The 19,725-nt window shown below is 53.0% G+C and overlaps 1 protein-coding gene across 1 annotated transcript in view; it reads left to right on the forward strand.

Annotated features, from left to right (window-relative positions):
• The window catches only part of LOC140110384 (tubby protein homolog), an 82,243-nt gene extending 63,188 nt beyond the window's left edge, over positions 1-19,055 (forward strand). The window contains exons 5-11 of the mRNA XM_072132206.1: positions 4,961-5,082; positions 5,184-5,375; positions 7,745-7,857; positions 7,931-8,045; positions 9,272-9,370; positions 9,580-9,751; positions 18,016-19,055. Of these exons, the coding sequence (XP_071988307.1) occupies positions 4,961-5,082; positions 5,184-5,375; positions 7,745-7,857; positions 7,931-8,045; positions 9,272-9,370; positions 9,580-9,751; positions 18,016-18,149 (947 nt within the window). The 3' untranslated portion in view covers positions 18,150-19,055. The remainder of the gene's footprint in view (positions 1-4,960; positions 5,083-5,183; positions 5,376-7,744; positions 7,858-7,930; positions 8,046-9,271; positions 9,371-9,579; positions 9,752-18,015) is intronic.
• Positions 19,056-19,725: the final 670 nt, after the last annotated feature.

The raw sequence follows: 19,725 nt of genomic DNA on the forward strand, positions 1-19,725 counted from the left end.
AACATACCGCCCATCCACAGTTACCCCTTCAGTGTCTCACATACCCTCCCCCTCTGTTTGACCCTGTGGGGGCGAACACTTTTGGCCATCAGACAGTGGGTACGAGACAGGGCATCGGCATTCCCATGCAGCTTTCCTGCTCGATGTTCCACCGTGAACTTGAAATTCTGCAGCATTAGGAACCACCTTGTTACCCTGGCGTTCCTCTCTTTGGCCTGACTCATCCAGGTTAGGGGAGAGTGATCAGTCACTAGAGTAAACTGTCGCCCTATCAAGTAATACCTCAGGGATTCCAGAGCCCATTTTATCGCCAAGCACTCCCTCTCAACTATGCTATAGTTCTTCTCAGGAGGTGTGAGCTTGCGGCTCAGGAATGTCACAGGATGTTCCTCACCCTCCACTACTTGGGACAGGACAGCCCCTAGGCCCGCGTCAGTCTGCACAATAAAGGTCTTGGTGAAGTTAGGGGTGATCAGTACCGGTCCGTCGCACAAAACCGTCTTAAGTCGCTGAAACGCCCCCTCAGCCTCTTCACTCCACTTTACCATCACCGCCCTGCTACCCTTGGTCAGGTCAGTCAGGGGTGCCGCTATGGTAGCAAAATCGGGGATAAATCGGCGATAATAGCCCACTATGCCTAGGAAAGCCCTCACTTGCTTCTTGCTCAAAGGTCGTGGCCACTGCTGGATCGCCTCCACTTTATTTACTTGGGGTTTGATGACACCTCGCCCAATACGGTACCTCAGGTAACGGGCCTCTTCCAGACCCAGTGCACATTTTTGGGGGTTCGCTGTCAACCCTGCTGCCCTCAGGGAGTCTACCACTGCTTGCACCTTGGCCAGGTGACTCTCCCAATTGTTACTATAGACTATGATGTCATCCAGGTAGGCCGAGGCATATCTCCGGTGAGGTTTTAGGACGAGATCCATTAACCTCTGGAATGTGGCGGGAGCCCCATGTAGCCCAAAGGGGAGTACCACGTACTGAAAAAGCCCATCAGGGGTAACAAACGCGGTCTTCTCTTTAGCCCTGTCAGTAAGGGGTACCTGCCAATACCCTTTCGTCAGGTCAAGGGTGGAGAAGAACCTAGCCTGTCCAAGTCGTTCTATCAACTCGTCAACCCTGGGCATGGGATAAGAATCAAATTTGGACACCTCGTTCAACTTCCTAAAGTCATTGCAGAACCGTAGGGAACCATCAGGTTTGGGAACCAACACAATAGGACTCGACCAGTCACTTTTAGACTCCTCGATAACTCCCAGGTCTAACATCTGCCTGACTTCTTCGGATATGGCAAGCCGGCGCGCTTCAGGGACCCGGTAGGGTTTTTGGTGTACCCGGATGTGGGGTTCGGTTATGATGTCATGCTTGATGACTGAAGTACGTCCCGGTAACTTAGAGAACACATCAACGTTTCGGAGCACAAACTCCTTCGCTTCCTGAACCTGGGCCCTGGAGAGGGACTCCGAGATCCGTACTTCAGGCACCTTGGCATCGGGTACACCTACCTCGGGTGTCACCTTCTTGGGGACAGACGCTTTTTCTACTCCCATGGCCATCAGGGACTCTCTTTCCCTCCATGGCTTTAGGAGGTTCACGTGGTATATCTGTTCGGGTTTCCTCCTCCCCGGCTGAGATACCCTGTAGGTTACCTTCCCCACTTTCTCCATGACCTCATATGGTCCTTGCCATTTCGCCAAGAACTTGCTCTCAACGGTGGGCACCAGAACTAGCACTCTATCGCCCGGGTTAAAGGTCCTGAGTCTGGCTGATCTATTGTAGACCCTAGACTGGGCCTCTTGTGCCCTTGTCATGTGCTCCTTTACAAGGGGCATTACCGCCGCTATGCGGTCCTGCATAAAGGAGACGTGTTCAATCACACTACGGTGGGGGGTCCTCTCCTGTTCCCAGGTCTCCTTAGCTACGTCCAGGAGTCCACGCGGGGAACGGCCATATAATAGCTCAAAGGGTGAGAAACCTGTGGAGGACTGGGGAACTTCACGTATGGCAAACATCAAATAAGGCAACAAACAATCCCAGTCCTTCCCATCCTTGCTGACCACCCTCTTTAGCATCCCCTTCAAGGTCTTATTAAACCTCTCGACCAGGCCATCTGTCTGAGGGTGATATACAGAGGTGCGGAGCTGTTTAACCTGCAGTAACTTACACATCTCCTTCATTACCCTAGACATGAATGGGGTACCCTGGTCAGTCAAGATTTCCTTGGGGAGGCCTGTGCGTGAGAACACCTGGAACAGCTCCCTAGCAATGTTTTTGGAGGAGGTGTTCCTTAACGGGATTGCCTCCGGGTACCGCGTAGCGTAGTCCAGGATAACCAGGATGTATTGGTGCCCCCTTGAGGATTTGACTATGGGGCCAACCAAATCCATTGCAATCCGTTCAAATGGTACCTCTATGATTGGTAACGGGACCAGAGGACTCCTGAAGTGGGACACTGGGGCAGTAAGTTGACACTCAGGGCAGGAGCTACAATACCGGTTTACCTCCTCCCACACCCCGGGCCAGAAAAATCTCTGCAGGATCCTCTCTCGGGTCTTCTCAGCACCTAAGTGCCCTCCCAGCACATGTTTGTGTGCCAACTCTAGCACCAGCCTACGGTGAGATTGGGGTACTACAAGTTGCTCAACCTCCTCACCCCGTATCTGGTCAACCCTGTACAACAGTTCCCCAACAATCACCATTCGGGGGTAGATTTTGTCAGCCCCTGACAGTCACCATTCGGGGGTACATACATGCACACATCTCATACACACATATACATTACATACACACATCACATATACACACATATACATTACATACATCACATATACACACATCACATACATAGACGCATCACATATACACACACATATACATTACATACATACACACATCACATACACACACATCACATATACATTACATACATAGACACATCACATATACGCACACATATACATTACATACATACACACATCACATATACACACATATACATTACATACATACACACATCACATATACACACATATACATTACATACACACACACATCACATATACACACATATACATTACATACACACATCACATATACACACATATATACATTACATACATACACACATCACATATACACACATATATACATTACATACATGCACACATCACATATACACACATATATACATTACATACATACACACATCACATATACACACATATGCATTACATACACACACATCACATATACACACATATACATTACATACACACATCACATATACACACACATATACATTACATACATGCACACATCACATATACACACATATACATTACATACATACACATCACATATACACACATATACATTACATACATACACACATCACATATACACACATATACATTACATACACACATCATATATACACACTTATACATTACATACACTCATCACATATACACACATATACATTACATATATATACACACATCAAATATACATTACATACATGCACACATCACATATACACACATATACATTACATACACACATCACATATACACACATATACATTACATACATGCACACATCACATATACACACATATACATTACATACATGCACACATCACATATACACACATATACATTACACACATCACATATACACACACATATACATTACATACATGCACACATCACATATACATTACATACATACACATCACATATACACACATATACATTACATACACACATCACATATACACACATATACATTACATACATCACATATACACACATCACATACATAGACGCATCACATATACACACACATATACATTACATACATACACACATCACATACACACACATCACATATACATTACATACATAGACACATCACATATACGCACACATATACATTACATACATACACACATCACATATACACACATATACATTACATACATACACACATCACATATACACACATATACATTACATACACACACACATCACATATACACACATATACATTACATACACACATCACATATACACACATATATACATTACATACATACACACATCACATATACACACATATATACATTACATACATGCACACATCACATATACACACATATATACATTACATACATACACACATCACATATACACACATATGCATTACATACACACACATCACATATACACACATATATATTACATACACACATCACATATACACACACATATACATTACATACATGCACACATCACATATACACACATATACATTACATACATACACATCACATATACACACATATACATTACATACATACACACATCACATATACACACATATACATTACATACACACATCATATATACACACTTATACATTACATACACTCATCACATATACACACATATACATTACATATATATACACACATCAAATATACATTACATACATGCACACATCACATATACACACATATACATTACATACACACATCACATATACACACATATACATTACATACATGCACACATCACATATACACACATATACATTACATACATGCACACATCACATATACACACATATACATTACACACATCACATATACACACACATATACATTACATACATGCACACATCACATATACATTACATACATACACATCACATATACACACATATACATTACATACACACATCACATATACACACACATATACATTACATACATACACATCACATATACACACATATACATTACATACACACATCACATATATACACACATATACATTACATACATACACACATTACATGCACACATATACATTACATACATACACATCACATATACACACATATACATTACATACATACACACATTGTACTCACCGTCCCTCCCTCATCTCCCCAGGAATATCCAGTAGTATGAACTTTGATGAGGAGGAGGATGAGGAGGACGAGGACAGCTCCAGCTCTTCTCAGCTCAACAGTAACACCAGACCGGGCTCCGCCACCAGCAAGAAGTCCAACAAGGTCCGTCACTTCCTCACTGCGGCTGCGGCCGGTAACATGTGATTGGCTGGGAGGCTTAAAGGGGTGGTCCACATTACAGGCTTCTCATTGTGTCCATGCAGGAGACAGCGTCGGCCCCCAGCCCCGCCACCAACGAGCCCTCCATCGATGTGGAGGACCTGGAGGAGTTCTCCATGCGGCCGGCTCCTCAGGGGGTGACCATCAAGTGCAGGATCACCAGAGACAAGAAGGGCATGGACCGCGGCATGTACCCCACCTACTACCTGCACCTGGAGCGGGAGGACGGTAAAAAGGTCAACATGACATCCACTTCCTGATATCCATCACCACATTGTGTGTCGTCCTACCGATCCGAGACTGTCCACGTCTCGCTGCCCCATCACCCTGTCTCCTCTAGGGTCAGGGTCTCCTCTGGGGTCAGGGTCTCCTCTGGGGTCAGGGTCTCCTCTAGAGTCAGGGTCTCCTCTGGGGTCAGGGTCTCCTCTAGGGTCAGGGTCTCCTCTGGGGTCAGGGTCTCCTCTGGGGTCAGGGTCTCCTCTAGGGTCAGGGTCTCCTCTAGGGTCATGGTCTCCTCTAGGGTCAGGGTCTCCTCTAGGGTCAGGGTCTCCTCTAGGGTCAGGGTCTCCTGTGGGGTCAGGGTCTCCTCTAGAGTCAGGGTCTCCTCTAGGGTCAGGGTCTCCTCTAGGGTCAGGGTCTCCTCTAGGGTCAGGGTCTCCTCTGGGGTCAGGGTCTCCTCTAGGGTCAGGGTCTCCTCTAGGGTCATGGTCTCCTCTAGGGTCAGGGTCTCCTCTAGGGTCAGGGTCTCCACTAGTGTCAGGGTCTCCTCTAGAGTCAGGGTCTCCTCTGGGGTCAGGGTCTCCTCTGGGGTCAGGGTCTCCTCTAGGGTCAGGGTCTCCTCTAGGGTCATGGTCTCCTCTAGGGTCAGGGTCTCCTCTAGGGTCAGGGTCTCCTCTGGGGTCAGGGTCTCCTCTAGGGTCAGGGTCTCCTCTAGGGTCATGGTCTCCTCTAGGGTCAGGGTCTCCTCTAGGGTCAGGGTCTCCTCTAGGGTCAGGGTCTCCTGTGGGGTCAGGGTCTCCTCTAGAGTCAGGGTCTCCTCAAGGCTCAAGGTATCCACTAGGGTCAGTGTCTCCTTTAGGCTCAGGGTTTACTCTGGGGTCAGTGTCTCCTTTAGGCTCAGGGTCTCCACTAGGGTCAGTGTCTCCTTTAGGCTCAGGGTTTACTCTGGGGTCAGGGTCTCCTCTAGGCTTAGGGTCTTCTCTGGGGTCAGGTCTCCTCTAGGCTTAGGGTCTTCTCTGGGGTCAGGTCTCCTCTAGGCTTAGGGTCTTCTCTGGGGTCAGGTCTCCTCTAGGCTCAGGGTCTTCTCTGGGGTCAGGTTGCCTCTAGGCTTAGGGTCTTCTCTGTGGTCAGGTCTCCTCTAGGCTTAGGGTCTTCTCTGGGGTCAAGTCTCCTCTAGGCTTAGGGTCTTCTCTGGGGTCAGGTCTCCTCTAGGCTTAGGGTCTTCTCTGGGGTCAGGTCTCCTCTAGACTTAGGGTCTTCTCTGGGGTCAGGTCTCCTCTAGGCTTAGGGTCTTCTCTGGGGTCAGGTCTCCTCTAGGCTTAGGGTCTTCTCTGGAGTCAGGTCTCCTCTAGGCTTAGGGTCTTCTCTGGGGTCAAGTCTCTAGGCTTAGGGTCTTCTCTGGGGTCAGGTCTCCTCTAGGCTTAGGGTCTTCTCTGGGGTCAGGTCTCCTCTAGGCTTAGGGTCTTCTCTGGGGTCAGGTCTCCTCTAGGCTTAGGGTCTTCTCTGGGGTCAGGTCTCCTCTAGACTTAGGGTCTTCTCTGGGGTCAGGTCTCCTCTAGACTTAGGGTCTTCCCTGGGGTCAGGTCTCCTCTAGGCTTAGGGTCTTCTCTGGGGTCAGGTCTCCTCTAGGCTTAGGGTCTTCTCTGGGGTCAGGTCTCCTCTAGGCTTAGGGTCTTCTCTGGGGTCAAGTCTCTAGGCTTAGGGTCTTCTCTGGGGTCAGGTCTCCTCTAGGCTTAGGGTCTTCTCTGGGGTCAGGTCTCCTCTAGACTTAGGGTCTTCTCTGGGGTCAGGTCTCCTCTAGACTTAGGGTCTTCTCTGGGGTCAGGTCTCCTCTAGACTTAGGGTCTTCTCTGGGGTCAGGTCTCCTCTAGGCTTAGGGTCTTCTCTGGGGTCAGGTCTCCTCTAGGCTTAGGGTCTTCTCTGGGGTCAGGTCTCCTCTAGGCTCAGGGTCTACTCTGGGGTCTGGGTCTCCTCTAGGCTCAGGGTCTCCTCTAGGCTTAGGGTCTTCTCTGGGGTCAGGTCTCCTCTAGGCTCAGGGTCTCCTCTAGGCTTAGGGTCTTCTCTGTGGTCAGGGTCTCCTCTAGGCTTAGGGTCTTCTCTGGGGCCAGGTCTCCTCTAGACTTAGGGTCTTCTCTGGGGTCAGGTCTCCTCTAGGCTTAGGGTCTTCTCTGGGGCCAGGTCTCCTCTAGGCTCAGGGTCTACTCTGGGGTCTGGGTCTCCTCTAGGCTCAGGGTCTCCACTAGGGTCAGTGTCTCCTCTAGGCTCAGGGTCTTCTCTGGGGTTAGGTCTCCATGGGGTCCCGGCTGCAGACCCTCCATCTCCCCCGGATGACCTGTGCGGCGCTGATCTTGATCATTTACTTTATGACCTTTTTGGATTTTTTCAGGTTTTTCTTTTGGCCGGAAGGAAACGGAAGAAGAGTAAAACCTCAAATTACCTCATCTCCATCGACCCGACCGACCTGTCCCGCGGCGGCGAGAGCTTCATCGGAAAACTGCGGTAATGTTATGTGCCATGAGGCGAGACGCTCTGCGGGGTCACATGCTTAGCACTAATCACATGATCGCTGCAGGTCCAACCTGATGGGCACAAAGTTCACCGTCTACGACAACGGCGTCAACCCCGTGAAGACCCCGTCCAGCCTGGAAGCCAGCAACCTGCGGCAGGAACTGGCAGCCATCTGCTATGTGAGTGCCCCTAATACCCCTAATGCCCCTGATCTGGAGATTATAGGGATATTGTGCAATCCTCCATGCTTGCTGTCACTGAATGTTACACCCATTTGTCACAGTAACTTGTAGCTTTTATGTAAAATGTTTCTAATAACAAACTACAAGGGGAACTCTAGATAATGTTTACAGGGTGGTGGGGGCCCTGGGTAGCGTGCCCCAGGATCCCTCTCATAATCCAGCCCTGGGTAGCATATATATATATATATATATAGGTGAATATTAATACTGCAGCAGGGGTAGATGTATCCACAGTGATATAGCGCCCTCTTGTGGTCAGGGAGATGATAGCAGTTGAGATACAAGCCGGAAGATGTCTCAGCCCTGAGTCCTTCTTATGAGCTTTCTAATAGCAAATATTCATTGATCTTCTGCTGCTCCATCCACCATAATCTGTGCTCAGCTCTGGATTAGATCATCTCAGCACTTTCCTCACCCACCCGGGTGCTGGCGGTGGTGTCCGGGTGTCTGTCCTGGATTAAACAGACAAAGCAAAATGTATTGGATATAAACCCCGAGCAATAAAACCCAAGTTATTTACCCTAAAACGTTTCACTGTAAACAAATGCAGATAAATAATCTCCACAATTAGATAATCTTCCTATAATAACAGATCACAAATGTTACAATGATCACTGATGACATCACAGGCTGCTAATACGGGTTGTCTGATGGCCACGCCCATCGTTGTGAACAGCGTCCTAGTCCTCAGTGTGACCTGTACACATGGACGGAGGTGACAAACGCTTTACTATCACATGTACAATCACAGGACAATAGTTACATTGTTTCTCTGTATTGATACTTAGAGGATTCACGATTTGTAGCGTCTTCTATAATAATATATTCCAATGGTGCAGCATAGAGATGAACGCTCTCGCCTCGGCGTCCTCCGATTCTGCATGCGCATGCGCGCTCCTCCGGTGCTAAGTCACCATCTGTGTGATAGGAGCAGAGGCTGCGGGGACCGATCACAGCGATGGTGATTCCTATATGTATCCATACAGGGAAACAATGTAACATGTCATACTCCGGATACAGACAAGACAATCATCTATGGTGAAGCATTTGTTACCTTATATACAGCGCTCATAGACTCTCTATACAGTGCGGTGATAGCGCCTCCTGCTGGAGGATGATTGGTTGTGGACATTGATGTTTCTCCCTCTTTTCTTGCTCCACAGGAAACCAATGTCTTGGGATTCAAGGGTCCCCGGAAGATGAGCGTCATCATCCCCGGCATGAACATGGACCATGAGCGCGTCTCCATCCGACCCCGCAACGTGAGTGCGACCCCTGACCTCCCCCTGGAGGGCGACCCCTGACCTCCCCCTGGAGGGCGACCCCTGACCTCCCCCTGGAGGGCGACCCCTGACCTCCCCCTGGAGGGCGACCCCTGACCTCCCCCTGGAGGGCGACCCCTGACCTCCCCCTGGAGGGCGACCCCTGACCTCCCCCTGGAGGGCGTCTCTCACTGAGTGCTGTATTACAGGAGCACGAGACGCTGCTCTCCCGCTGGCAGAACAAGAACACGGAGAGCGTCATCGAGCTGCACAACAAGACGCCCGTCTGGAACGACGACACCCAATCCTACGTCCTCAACTTCCACGGACGCGTCACCCAGGCCTCCGTCAAGAATTTCCAGATCATACACGACAACGACCGTAAGCGTGCTCCACTCACATCCAGAGCTGCGGGCATCATCCTATAGTTACACCATGTCTCATACTCCACTCACATCCAGAGCTGCGGGCATCATCCTATAGCTACACCATGTCTCATACTCCACTCACATCCAGAGCTGCGGGCATCATCCTATAGTTACACCATGTCTCATACTCCATTCACATCCAGAGCTGCGGGCATCATCCTATAGTTACACCATGTCTCATACTCCACTCACATCCAGAGCTGCGAGCATCATCCTATAGCTACACCATGTCTCATACTCCACTCACATCCAGAGCTGCGAGCATCATCCTATAGTTACACCATGTCTCATACTCCACTCACATCCAGAGCTGCGGGCATCATCCTATAGTTACACCATGTCTCATACTCCACTCACATCCAGAGCTGCGGGCATCATCCTATAGTTACACCATGTCTCTTACTCCACTCACATCCAGAGCTGCGGGCATCATCCTATAGTTACACCATGTCTCATACTCCACTCACATCCAGAGCTGCGGGCATCATCCTATGGCTACACCATGTCTCATACTTCACTCACATCCAGAGCTGCGAGCATCATCCTATAGTTACACCACGTCTCATACTCCACTCACATCCAGAGCTGCGGGCATCATCCTATAGTTACACCACGTCTCATACTCCACTCACATCCAGAGCTGCGGGCATCATCCTATAGTTACACCACGTCTCATACTCCACTCACATCCAGAGCTGCGGGCATCATCCTATAGTTACACCATGTCTCATACTCCACTCACATCCAGAGCTGCGGGCATCATCCTATAGTTACACCATGTCTCATACTCCACTCACCTCCAGAGCTGCGAGCATAATCCTATGGCTACACCATGTCTCATACTCCACTCACATCCAGAGCTGCGGGCATCATCCTATAGTTACACCATGTCTCATACTCCACTCACATCCAGAGCTGCGGGCATCATCCTATAGTTACACCATGTCTCATACTCCATTCACATCCAGAGCTGCGGGCATCATCCTATAGTTACACCATGTCTCATACTCCACTCACATCCAGAGCTGCGAGCATCATCCTATAGCTACACCATGTCTCATACTCCACTCACATCCAGAGCTGCGAGCATCATCCTATAGTTACACCATGTCTCATACTCCACTCACATCCAGAGCTGCGGGCATCATCCTATAGTTACACCATGTCTCATACTCCACTCACATCCAGAGCTGCGGGCATCATCCTATAGTTACACCATGTCTCTTACTCCACTCACATCCAGAGCTGCGGGCATCATCCTATAGTTACACCATGTCTCATACTCCACTCACATCCAGAGCTGCGGGCATCATCCTATGGCTACACCATGTCTCATACTCCACTCACATCCAGAGCTGCGGGCATCATCCTATGGCTACACCATGTCTCATACTCCACTCACATCCAGAGCTGCGGGCATCATCCTATAGCTACACCATGTCTCATACTCCACTCACATCCAGAGCTGCGAGCATCATCCTATAGTTACACCACGTCTCATACTCCACTCACATCCAGAGCTGCGGGCATCATCCTATAGTTACACCACGTCTCATACTCCACTCACATCCAGAGCTGCGAGCATAATCCTATGGCTACACCATGTCTCATACTCCACTCACATCCAGAGCTGCGGGCATCATCCTATAGTTACACCATGTATCATACTCCACTCACCTCCAGAGCTGCGGGCATCATCCTATAGTTACACCACGTCTCATACTCCACTCACATCCAGAGCTGCGGGCATCATCCTATAGTTACACCATGTCTCATACTCCACTCACCTCCAGAGCTGCGGGCATCATCCTATAGCTACACCATGTCTCATACTCCCCTCATATCCAGAGCTGCGAGCATCATCCTATAGTTACACCACGTCTCATACTCCACTCACATCCAGAGCTGCGGGCATCATCCTATAGCTACACCACGTCTCATACTCCACTCACATCCAGAGCTGCGGGCATCATCCTATAGTTACACCACGTCTCATACTCCACTCACATCCAGAGCTGCGGGCATCATCCTATAGTTACACCATGTCTCATACTCCACTCACATCCAGAGCTGCGGGCATCATCCTATAGTTACACCATGTCTCATACTCCACTCACCTCCAGAGCTGCGGGCATAATCCTATTGTTATACCTTGTCTAATACTCCACTCACATCCAGAGCTGCGGGCATCATCCTATAGTTACACCATGTCTCATACTCCACTCACATCCAGAGCTGCGGGCATCATCCTATAGTTACACCATGTCTCATACTCCACTCACATCCAGAGCTGCGAGCATCATCCTATAGTTACACCATGTCTCATACTCCACTCACATCCAGAGCTGCGGGCATCATCCTATAGTTACACCATGTCTCATACTCCACTCACATCCAGAGCTGCGGGCATCATCCTATAGTTACACCACGTCTCATACTCCACTCACATCCAGAGCTGCGGGCATCATCCTATAGTTACACCATGTCTCATACTCCACTCACATCCAGAGCTGCGAGCATCATCCTATAGTTACACCATGTCTGATACTCCACTCACATCCAGAGCTGCGGGCATCATCCTATAGTTACACCATGTCTCATACTCCACTCACCTCCAGAGCTGCGGGCATAATCCTATTGTTATACCTTGTCTAATACTCCACTCACATCCAGAGCTGCGGGCATCATCCTATAGTTACACCATGTCTCATACTCCACTCACATCCAGAGCTGCGGGCATCATCCTATAGTTACACCACGTCTCATACTCCACTCACATCCAGAGCTGCGGGCATCATCCTATAGTTACACCATGTCTCATACTCCACTCACATCCAGAGCTGCGGGCATCATCCTATAGTTACACCATGTCTCATACTCCACTCACCTCCAGAGCTGCGGGCATAATCCTATTGTTATACCTTGTCTAATACTCCACTCACATCCAGAGCTGCGGGCATCATCCTATAGTTACACCATGTCTCATACTCCACTCACATCCAGAGCTGCGGGCATCATCCTATAGTTACACCACGTCTCATACTCCACTCACATCCAGAGCTGCGGGCATCATCCTATGGCTACACCATGTCTCATACTCCACTCACATCCAGAGCTGCGGGCATCATCCTATAGTTACACCATGTCTCATACTCCACTCACATCCAGAGCTGCGAGCATCATCCTATAGTTACACCATGTCTCATACTCCACTCACATCCAGAGCTGCGGGCATCATCCTATAGTTACACCATGTCTCATACTCCACTCACATCCAGAGCTGCGGGCATCATCCTATAGTTACACCCGTCATCTGGGTATAGCTGTATCCTGGGGGCCCCGTCCTGTGTGTGTCCTGGGGGCCCCTGTCCTGTGTGTGTCCTGGGGGCCCCTGTCCTGTGTGTATCCTGGGGGCCCCCGTCCTGTGTGTATCCTGGGGGCCCCGTGCTCTGGGTGTTATCCTGGGGGCCCCTTTCCTGTGTGTATCCTGGGGGCCCCTGTCCTGTGTGTGTCCCTGGGCCCCGTCCTGTGTGTATCCTGGGGGCCCCTGTCCTGTGTTTATCCTGGGGGCCCCTGTCCTGTGTGTATCCTGGGGGCCCCTGTCCTGTGTGTATCCTGGGGGCCCCTGTCCTGTGTGTATCCTGGGGGCCCCTGTCCTGTGTGTATCCTGGGGGCCCCGTCCTGTTTGTGTCCCTGGGCCCCGTCCTGTGTGTATCCTGGGGGCCCCTGTCCTGTGTGTATCCTGGGGGGCCCCGTCCTGTGTGTGTCCCTGGGCCCCGTCCTGTGTGTGTCCCTGGGCCCCGTCCTGTGTGTATTCTGGGGGCCCCTGTCCTGTGTGTATCCTGGGGGGCCCTGTCCTGTGTGTATCCTGGGGGGCCCCGTCCTGTGTGTATTCTGGGGGCCCCTGTCCTGTGTGTATCCTGGGGGGCCCTGTCCTGTGTGTATCCGGGGCGGCCCCGTCCTGTGTGTATCCTGGGGGGCCCCGTCCTGTGTGTATCCTGGGGGGCCCGTCCTGTGTGTATCCTGGGGGGCCCCGTCCTGTGTGGGCCCCTGTGACCCCTCTCTCTGTCTTGCAGCTGATTACATAGTGATGCAGTTTGGTCCTGGGGCCCCGTCCTGTGTGTATCCTGGGGGGCCCCGTCCTGTGTGTACCCTGGGGGGCCCCCGTCCTGTGTGTATCCTGGGGGGCCCCCGTCCTGCGTGTATCCTGGGGGCCCCGTCCTGTGTGTATCCTGGGGGCCCCGTCCTGTGTGTATCCTGGGGGGCCCCCGTCCTGCGTGTATCCTGGGGGGCCCCGTCCTGTGTGGGCCCCTGTGACCCCTCTCTCTGTCTTGCAGCTGATTACATAGTGATGCAGTTTGGTCCTGGGGGCCCCGTCCTGTGTGTATCCTGGGGGGCCCCATCCTGTGTGGGCCCCTGTGACCCCTCTCTATGTCTTGCAGCTGATTACATAGTGATGCAGTTTGGTCCTGGGGCCCCGTCCTGTGTGTATCCTGGGGGCCCCCGTCCTGTGTGTATCTTGGGGGCCCCGTCCTGTGTGCTTCCTGGGGGGCCCCGTCCTGTGTGTATCCTGGGGGGCCCCGTCCTGTGTTTATCCTGGGGGGCCCCCGTCCTGTGTGTATCCTGGGGGCCCCGTCCTGTGTGTATCCTGAGGGGCCTCCGTCCTGTGTGTATCCTGGGGGCCCCCGTCCTGTGTGTATCCTGGGGGGCCCCGTCCTGTGTGTATCCTGGGGGGCCCCGTCCTGTGTGTATCCTGGGGGGCCCCGTCCTGTGTGTATCCTGGGGGGCCCCGTCCTGTGTGTATCCTGGGGGGCCCCGTCCTGTGTGTATCCTGGGGGGCCCCGTCCTGTGTGTATCCTGGGGGGCCCCCGTCCTGTGTGTATCCTGGGGGCCCCCATCCTGTGTGTATCCTGGGGGGCCCCGTCCTGTGTGTATCCTGGGGGGCCCCCGTCCTGTGTGTATCCTGGGGGCCCCCATCCTGTGTGTATCCTGGGGGGCCCCGTCCTGTGTGTATCCTGGGGGGCCCCCGTCCTGTGTGTATCCTGGGGGGCCCCCGTCCTGTGTGTATCCTGGGGGGCCCCCGTCCTGTGTGTATCCTGGGGGGCCCCCGTCCTGTGTGTATCCTGGGGTCCCCCGTCCTGTGTGTATCCTGGGGGGCCCCCGTCCTGTGTGTATCCTGGGGGGCCCCGTCCTGTGTGTATCCTGGGGGCCCCCATCCTGTGTGTATCCTGGGGGCCCCCGTCCTGTGTGTATCCTGGGGGCCCCCGTCCTGTGTGTATCCTGGGGGGCCCCGTCCTGTGTGTATCCTGGGGGGCCCCTGTCCTGTGTGTATCCTGGGGGGCCCCGTCCTGTGTGTATCCTGGGAGGCCCCGTCCTGTGTGTATCCTGGGGGGCCCCGTCCTGTGTGTATCCTGGGGGGCCCCGTCCTGCGTGTATCCTGGGGGGCCCCGTCCTGCGTGTATCCTGGGGGGCCCCGTCCTGCGTGTATCCTGGGGGGCCCCGTCCTGCGTGTATCCTGGGGGGCCCCGTCCTGCGTGTATCCTGGGGGGCCCCGTCCTGCGTGTATCCTGGGGGGCCCCGTCCTGCGTGTATCCTGGGGGGCCCCTGTCCTGTGTGTATCCTGGGGGGCCCCTGTCCTGTGTGTATCCTGGGGGGCCCCTGTCCTGTGTGTATCCTGGGGGGCCCCGTCCTGTGTGTATCCTGGGGGGCCCCGTCCTGAGTGTATCCTGGGGGGCCCCGTCCTGCGTGTATCCTGGGGGGCCCCGTCCTGCGTGTATCCTGGGGGGCCCCCGTCCTGTGTGTATCCTGGGGGCCCCCGTCCTGTGTGTATCCTGGGGGCCCCCGTCCTTTGTGTATCCTGGGGGGCCCCGTCCTGTGTGTATCCTGGGGGGCCCCGTCCTGTGTGGGCCCCTGTGACCCCTCTCTCTGTCTTGCAGCTGATTACATAGTGATGCAGTTTGGTCCTGGGGCCCCCAGTCCTGTGTGTATCCTGGGGGGCCCCCGTCCTTTGTGTATCCTGGGGGGCCCCGTCCTGTATGGGCCCCTGTGACCCCTCTCTCTGTCTTGCAGCTGATTACATAGTGATCCAGTTTGGTCCTGGGGGCCCCGTCCTGTGTGTATCCTGGGGGCCCCGTCCTGTGTGTATCCTGGGGGGCCCCGTCCTGTATGGGCCCCTGTGACCCCTCTCTCTGTCTTGCAGCTGATTACATAGTGATGCAGTTTGGTCCCCGGGCCCCGTCCTGTGTGTATCCTGGGGGGCCCCCGTCCTGTGTGTATCCTGGGGGGCCCCGTCCTGTGTGTATTCTGGGGGCCCCTGTCCTGTGTGTATCCTGGGGGGCCCTGTCCTGTGTGTATCCGGGGCGGCCCCGTCCTGTGTGTATCCTGGGGGGCCCCGTCCTGTGTGTATCCTGGGGGGCCCGTCCTGTGTGTATCCTGGGGGGCCCCGTCCTGTATGGGCCCCTGTGACCCCTCTCTCTGTCTTGCAGCTGATTACATAGTGATGCAGTTTGGTCCCCGGGCCCCGTCCTGTGTGTATCCTGGGGGGCCCCCGTCCTGTGTGTATCCTGGGGGGCCCCGCCCTGTGTGTATCCTGGGGGGCCCCGTCCTGCGTGGGCCCCTGTGACCCCTCTCTCTGTCTTGCAGCTGATTACATAGTGATCCAGTTTGGTCCTGGGGGCCCCGTCCTGTGTGTATCCTGGGGGGCCCCGTCCTGTGTGTATCCTGGGGGGCCCCGTCCTGTGTGTATCCTGGGGGGCCCCGTCCTGTGTGGGCCCCTGTGACCCCTCTCTCTGTCTTGCAGCTGATTACATAGTGATGCAGTTTGGTCCTGGGGGCCCCGTCCTGTGTGTATCCTGGGGGCCCCGTCCTGTGTGTATCCTGGGGGCCCCGTCCTGTGTGTATCCTTGGGGCCCCTGTCCTGTGTGGGCCCCTGTGACCCCTCTCTCTGTCTTGCAGCTGATTACATAGTGATGCAGTTTGGTCCTGGGGCCCCGTGCTCTGGGTGTTATCCTGGGGGCCCTGTCCTGTGTGTATCCTGGGGGGCCCCGTGCTCTGGGTGTTATCCTGGGGGCCCTGTCCTGTGTGTATCCTGGGGGCCCCGTCCTGTGTGTATCCTGGGGGCCCCGTCCTGTGTGTATCCTGGGGGCCCCCGTCCTGTGTGTATCCTGGGGGCCCCCGTCCTGTGTGTATCCTGGGGGCCCCCGTCCTGTGTGTATCCTGGGGGGCCCCCGTCCTGTGTGTATCCTGGGGGGCCCCCGTCCTGTGTGTATCCTGGGGGCCCCCGTCCTGTGTGTATCCTGGGGGCCCCCGTCCTGTGTGTATCCTGGGGGGCCCCGTCCTGTGTGTATCCTGGGGGGCCCCGTCCTGTGTGGGCCCCTGTGACCCCTCTCTCTGTCTTGCAGCTGATTACATAGTGATGCAGTTTGGTCCTGGGGCCCCGTGCTCTGGGTGTTATCCTGGGGGGCCCCGTCCTGTGTGTATCCTGGGGGGCCCCGTCCTGTGTGTATCCTGGGGGGCCCCGTCCTGTGTGGGCCCCTGTGACCCCTCTCTCTGTCTTGCAGCTGATTACATAGTGATGCAGTTTGGTCCTGGGGCCCCGTCCTGTGTGTATCCTGGGGGCCCCCGTCCTGTGTGGGCCCCTGTGACCCCTCTCTCTGTCTTGCAGCTGATTACATAGTGATGCAGTTTGGTCCTGGGGGCCCCGTCCTGTGTGTATCCTGGGGGCCCCCGTCCTGTGTGGGCCCCTGTGACCCCTCTCTCTGTCTTGCAGCTGATTACATAGTGATGCAGTTTGGTCCTGGGGCCCCGTGCTCTGGGTGTTATCCTGGGGGGCCCCGTCCTGTGTGTATCCTGGGGGGCCCCGTCCTGTGTGGGCCCCTGTGACCCCTCTCTCTGTCTTGCAGCTGATTACATAGTGATGCAGTTTGGTCCTGGGGCCCCGTCCTGTGTGTATCCTGGGGGCCCCCGTCCTGTGTGGGCCCCTGTGACCCCTCTCTCTGTCTTGCAGCTGATTACATAGTGATGCAGTTTGGTCCTGGGGGCCCCGTCCTGTGTGTATCCTGGGGGGCCCCGTCCTGTGTGGGCCCCTGTGACCCCTCTCTCTGTCTTGCAGCTGATTACATAGTGATGCAGTTTGGTCCTGGGGCCCCGTGCTCTGGGTGTTATCCTGGGGGGCCCCGTCCTGTGTGGGCCCCTGTGACCCCTCTCTCTGTCTTGCAGCTGATTACATAGTGATGCAGTTTGGTCGTGTGGCGGAGGACGTCTTCACCATGGACTACAATTACCCCATGTGCGCCCTCCAGGCCTTCGCCATCGCGCTCTCCAGCTTCGATAGTAAACTCGCCTGCGAGTAACGGGGGGACCCGCCCACTGGACTCCTCCGCAGCCAATCCCGGCGCCTCCTGCAGCCTCTCACCACTTTCTACAATTGTGTCATTTTATTTTTGTATTTGTTTCTATTGGTGTCGGCAGTGGGTGGGGGAGGGGTGATGCCCCCCGGGGGGGTGGGCCGGGGGTATCTGCTCTCTAGTGTCCCCCCTTCCCCCCCGGAGCACAAGGGACCAATGGAAACTCCACCCAAAATAATGTGAAAATGTGGATTTTTTATTCTGACTTCTATGTGGAACTTTCTGGTCTAGTCGAGATCTCTGCTTGCTGTGTCCTGCAGCCGTCAGTGTGATGCGCACTCCACGTCCTGCTGCCTGGAGCTGACACAATGTAACAAACCCTCAGCTGTGAGCAGACCTGCCCTTCCGATGTTTACAAATGATGTTTCCATTCCCTGACAGCAAGCGGTGGTGGCACCCGCTGGGAGATGTCACCCTGATCCTCACAGACGTCAGTGATGTGGAAAGTGACAATTTCTTGCAGGATTTCACTTCTTTTTCCGTTTCTTTGGCGACTCCTGGGACTGCAGCGGCGTCACCTACTGGCGGGGGCAGGTATCACAGGTCTAACTGCTAAGGGGCGGATTCCAGGCCGTGGTGGGAGGAGTTTCCCTACACTCAGACCCACCCCCCGCGTTTCGCCTTTTGTTACGGTTTTTACTTCTCTGTGTTTCTACTAACGCGGCGGCGACTTCCGATATTATTATTATTGTGCTGATTATAACGTTCTGTGTCCGGATTTCTAAGGTTAACCCTTCAGTGACTGGAGGCTCAAAGGACAAAAACCGCCGTTATGTACGCAAATTTTTTTGGCATCTGTTAAAAAAAAAAAAAAGAATATTTTGGAAGCGTAAAATATATTAAATAGAAGATCCGGACCCATCCTGCAGTCCTATGTAACACCACAGATAACACAGTGATATCTCTGAGTACAGATCATGTAGTAGATGTGTCCTGCAGTCCTATGTAACACCACAGATAACACAGTGATATCTCTGAGTACAGATCATGTAGTAGATGTGTCCTGCAGTCCTATGTAACACCACAGATAACACAGTGATATCCCTGAGTACAGATCATGTAGTAGCTGTGTCCTGCAGTCCTATGTAACACCACAGATAACACAGTGATATCTCTGAGTATAGATCATGTAGTAGATGTCACCTGCAGTCCTATGTAACACCACAGATAACACAGTGATATCTCTGAGTACAGATCATGTAGTAGATGTGTCCTGCAGTCCCATGTAACACCACAGATAACACAGTGATATCTCTGAGTACAGATCATGTAGTAGATGTGTCCTGCAGTCCTATGTAACACCACAGATAACACAGTGATATCTCTGAGTACAGATCATGTAGTAGATGTCACCTGCAGTCCTATGTAACACCACAGATAACACAGTGATATCTCTGAGTACAGATCATGTAGTAGATGTGTCCTGCAGTCCTATGTAACACCACAGATAACACAGTGATATCTCTGAGTACAGATCATGTAGTAGATGTGTCCTGCAGTCCTATGTAACACCACAGATAAC

This window comes from Engystomops pustulosus, unplaced genomic scaffold (assembly GCF_040894005.1).
Source record: "Engystomops pustulosus unplaced genomic scaffold, aEngPut4.maternal MAT_SCAFFOLD_267, whole genome shotgun sequence".
Taxonomy (NCBI): Eukaryota; Metazoa; Chordata; class Amphibia; order Anura; family Leptodactylidae; genus Engystomops; species Engystomops pustulosus.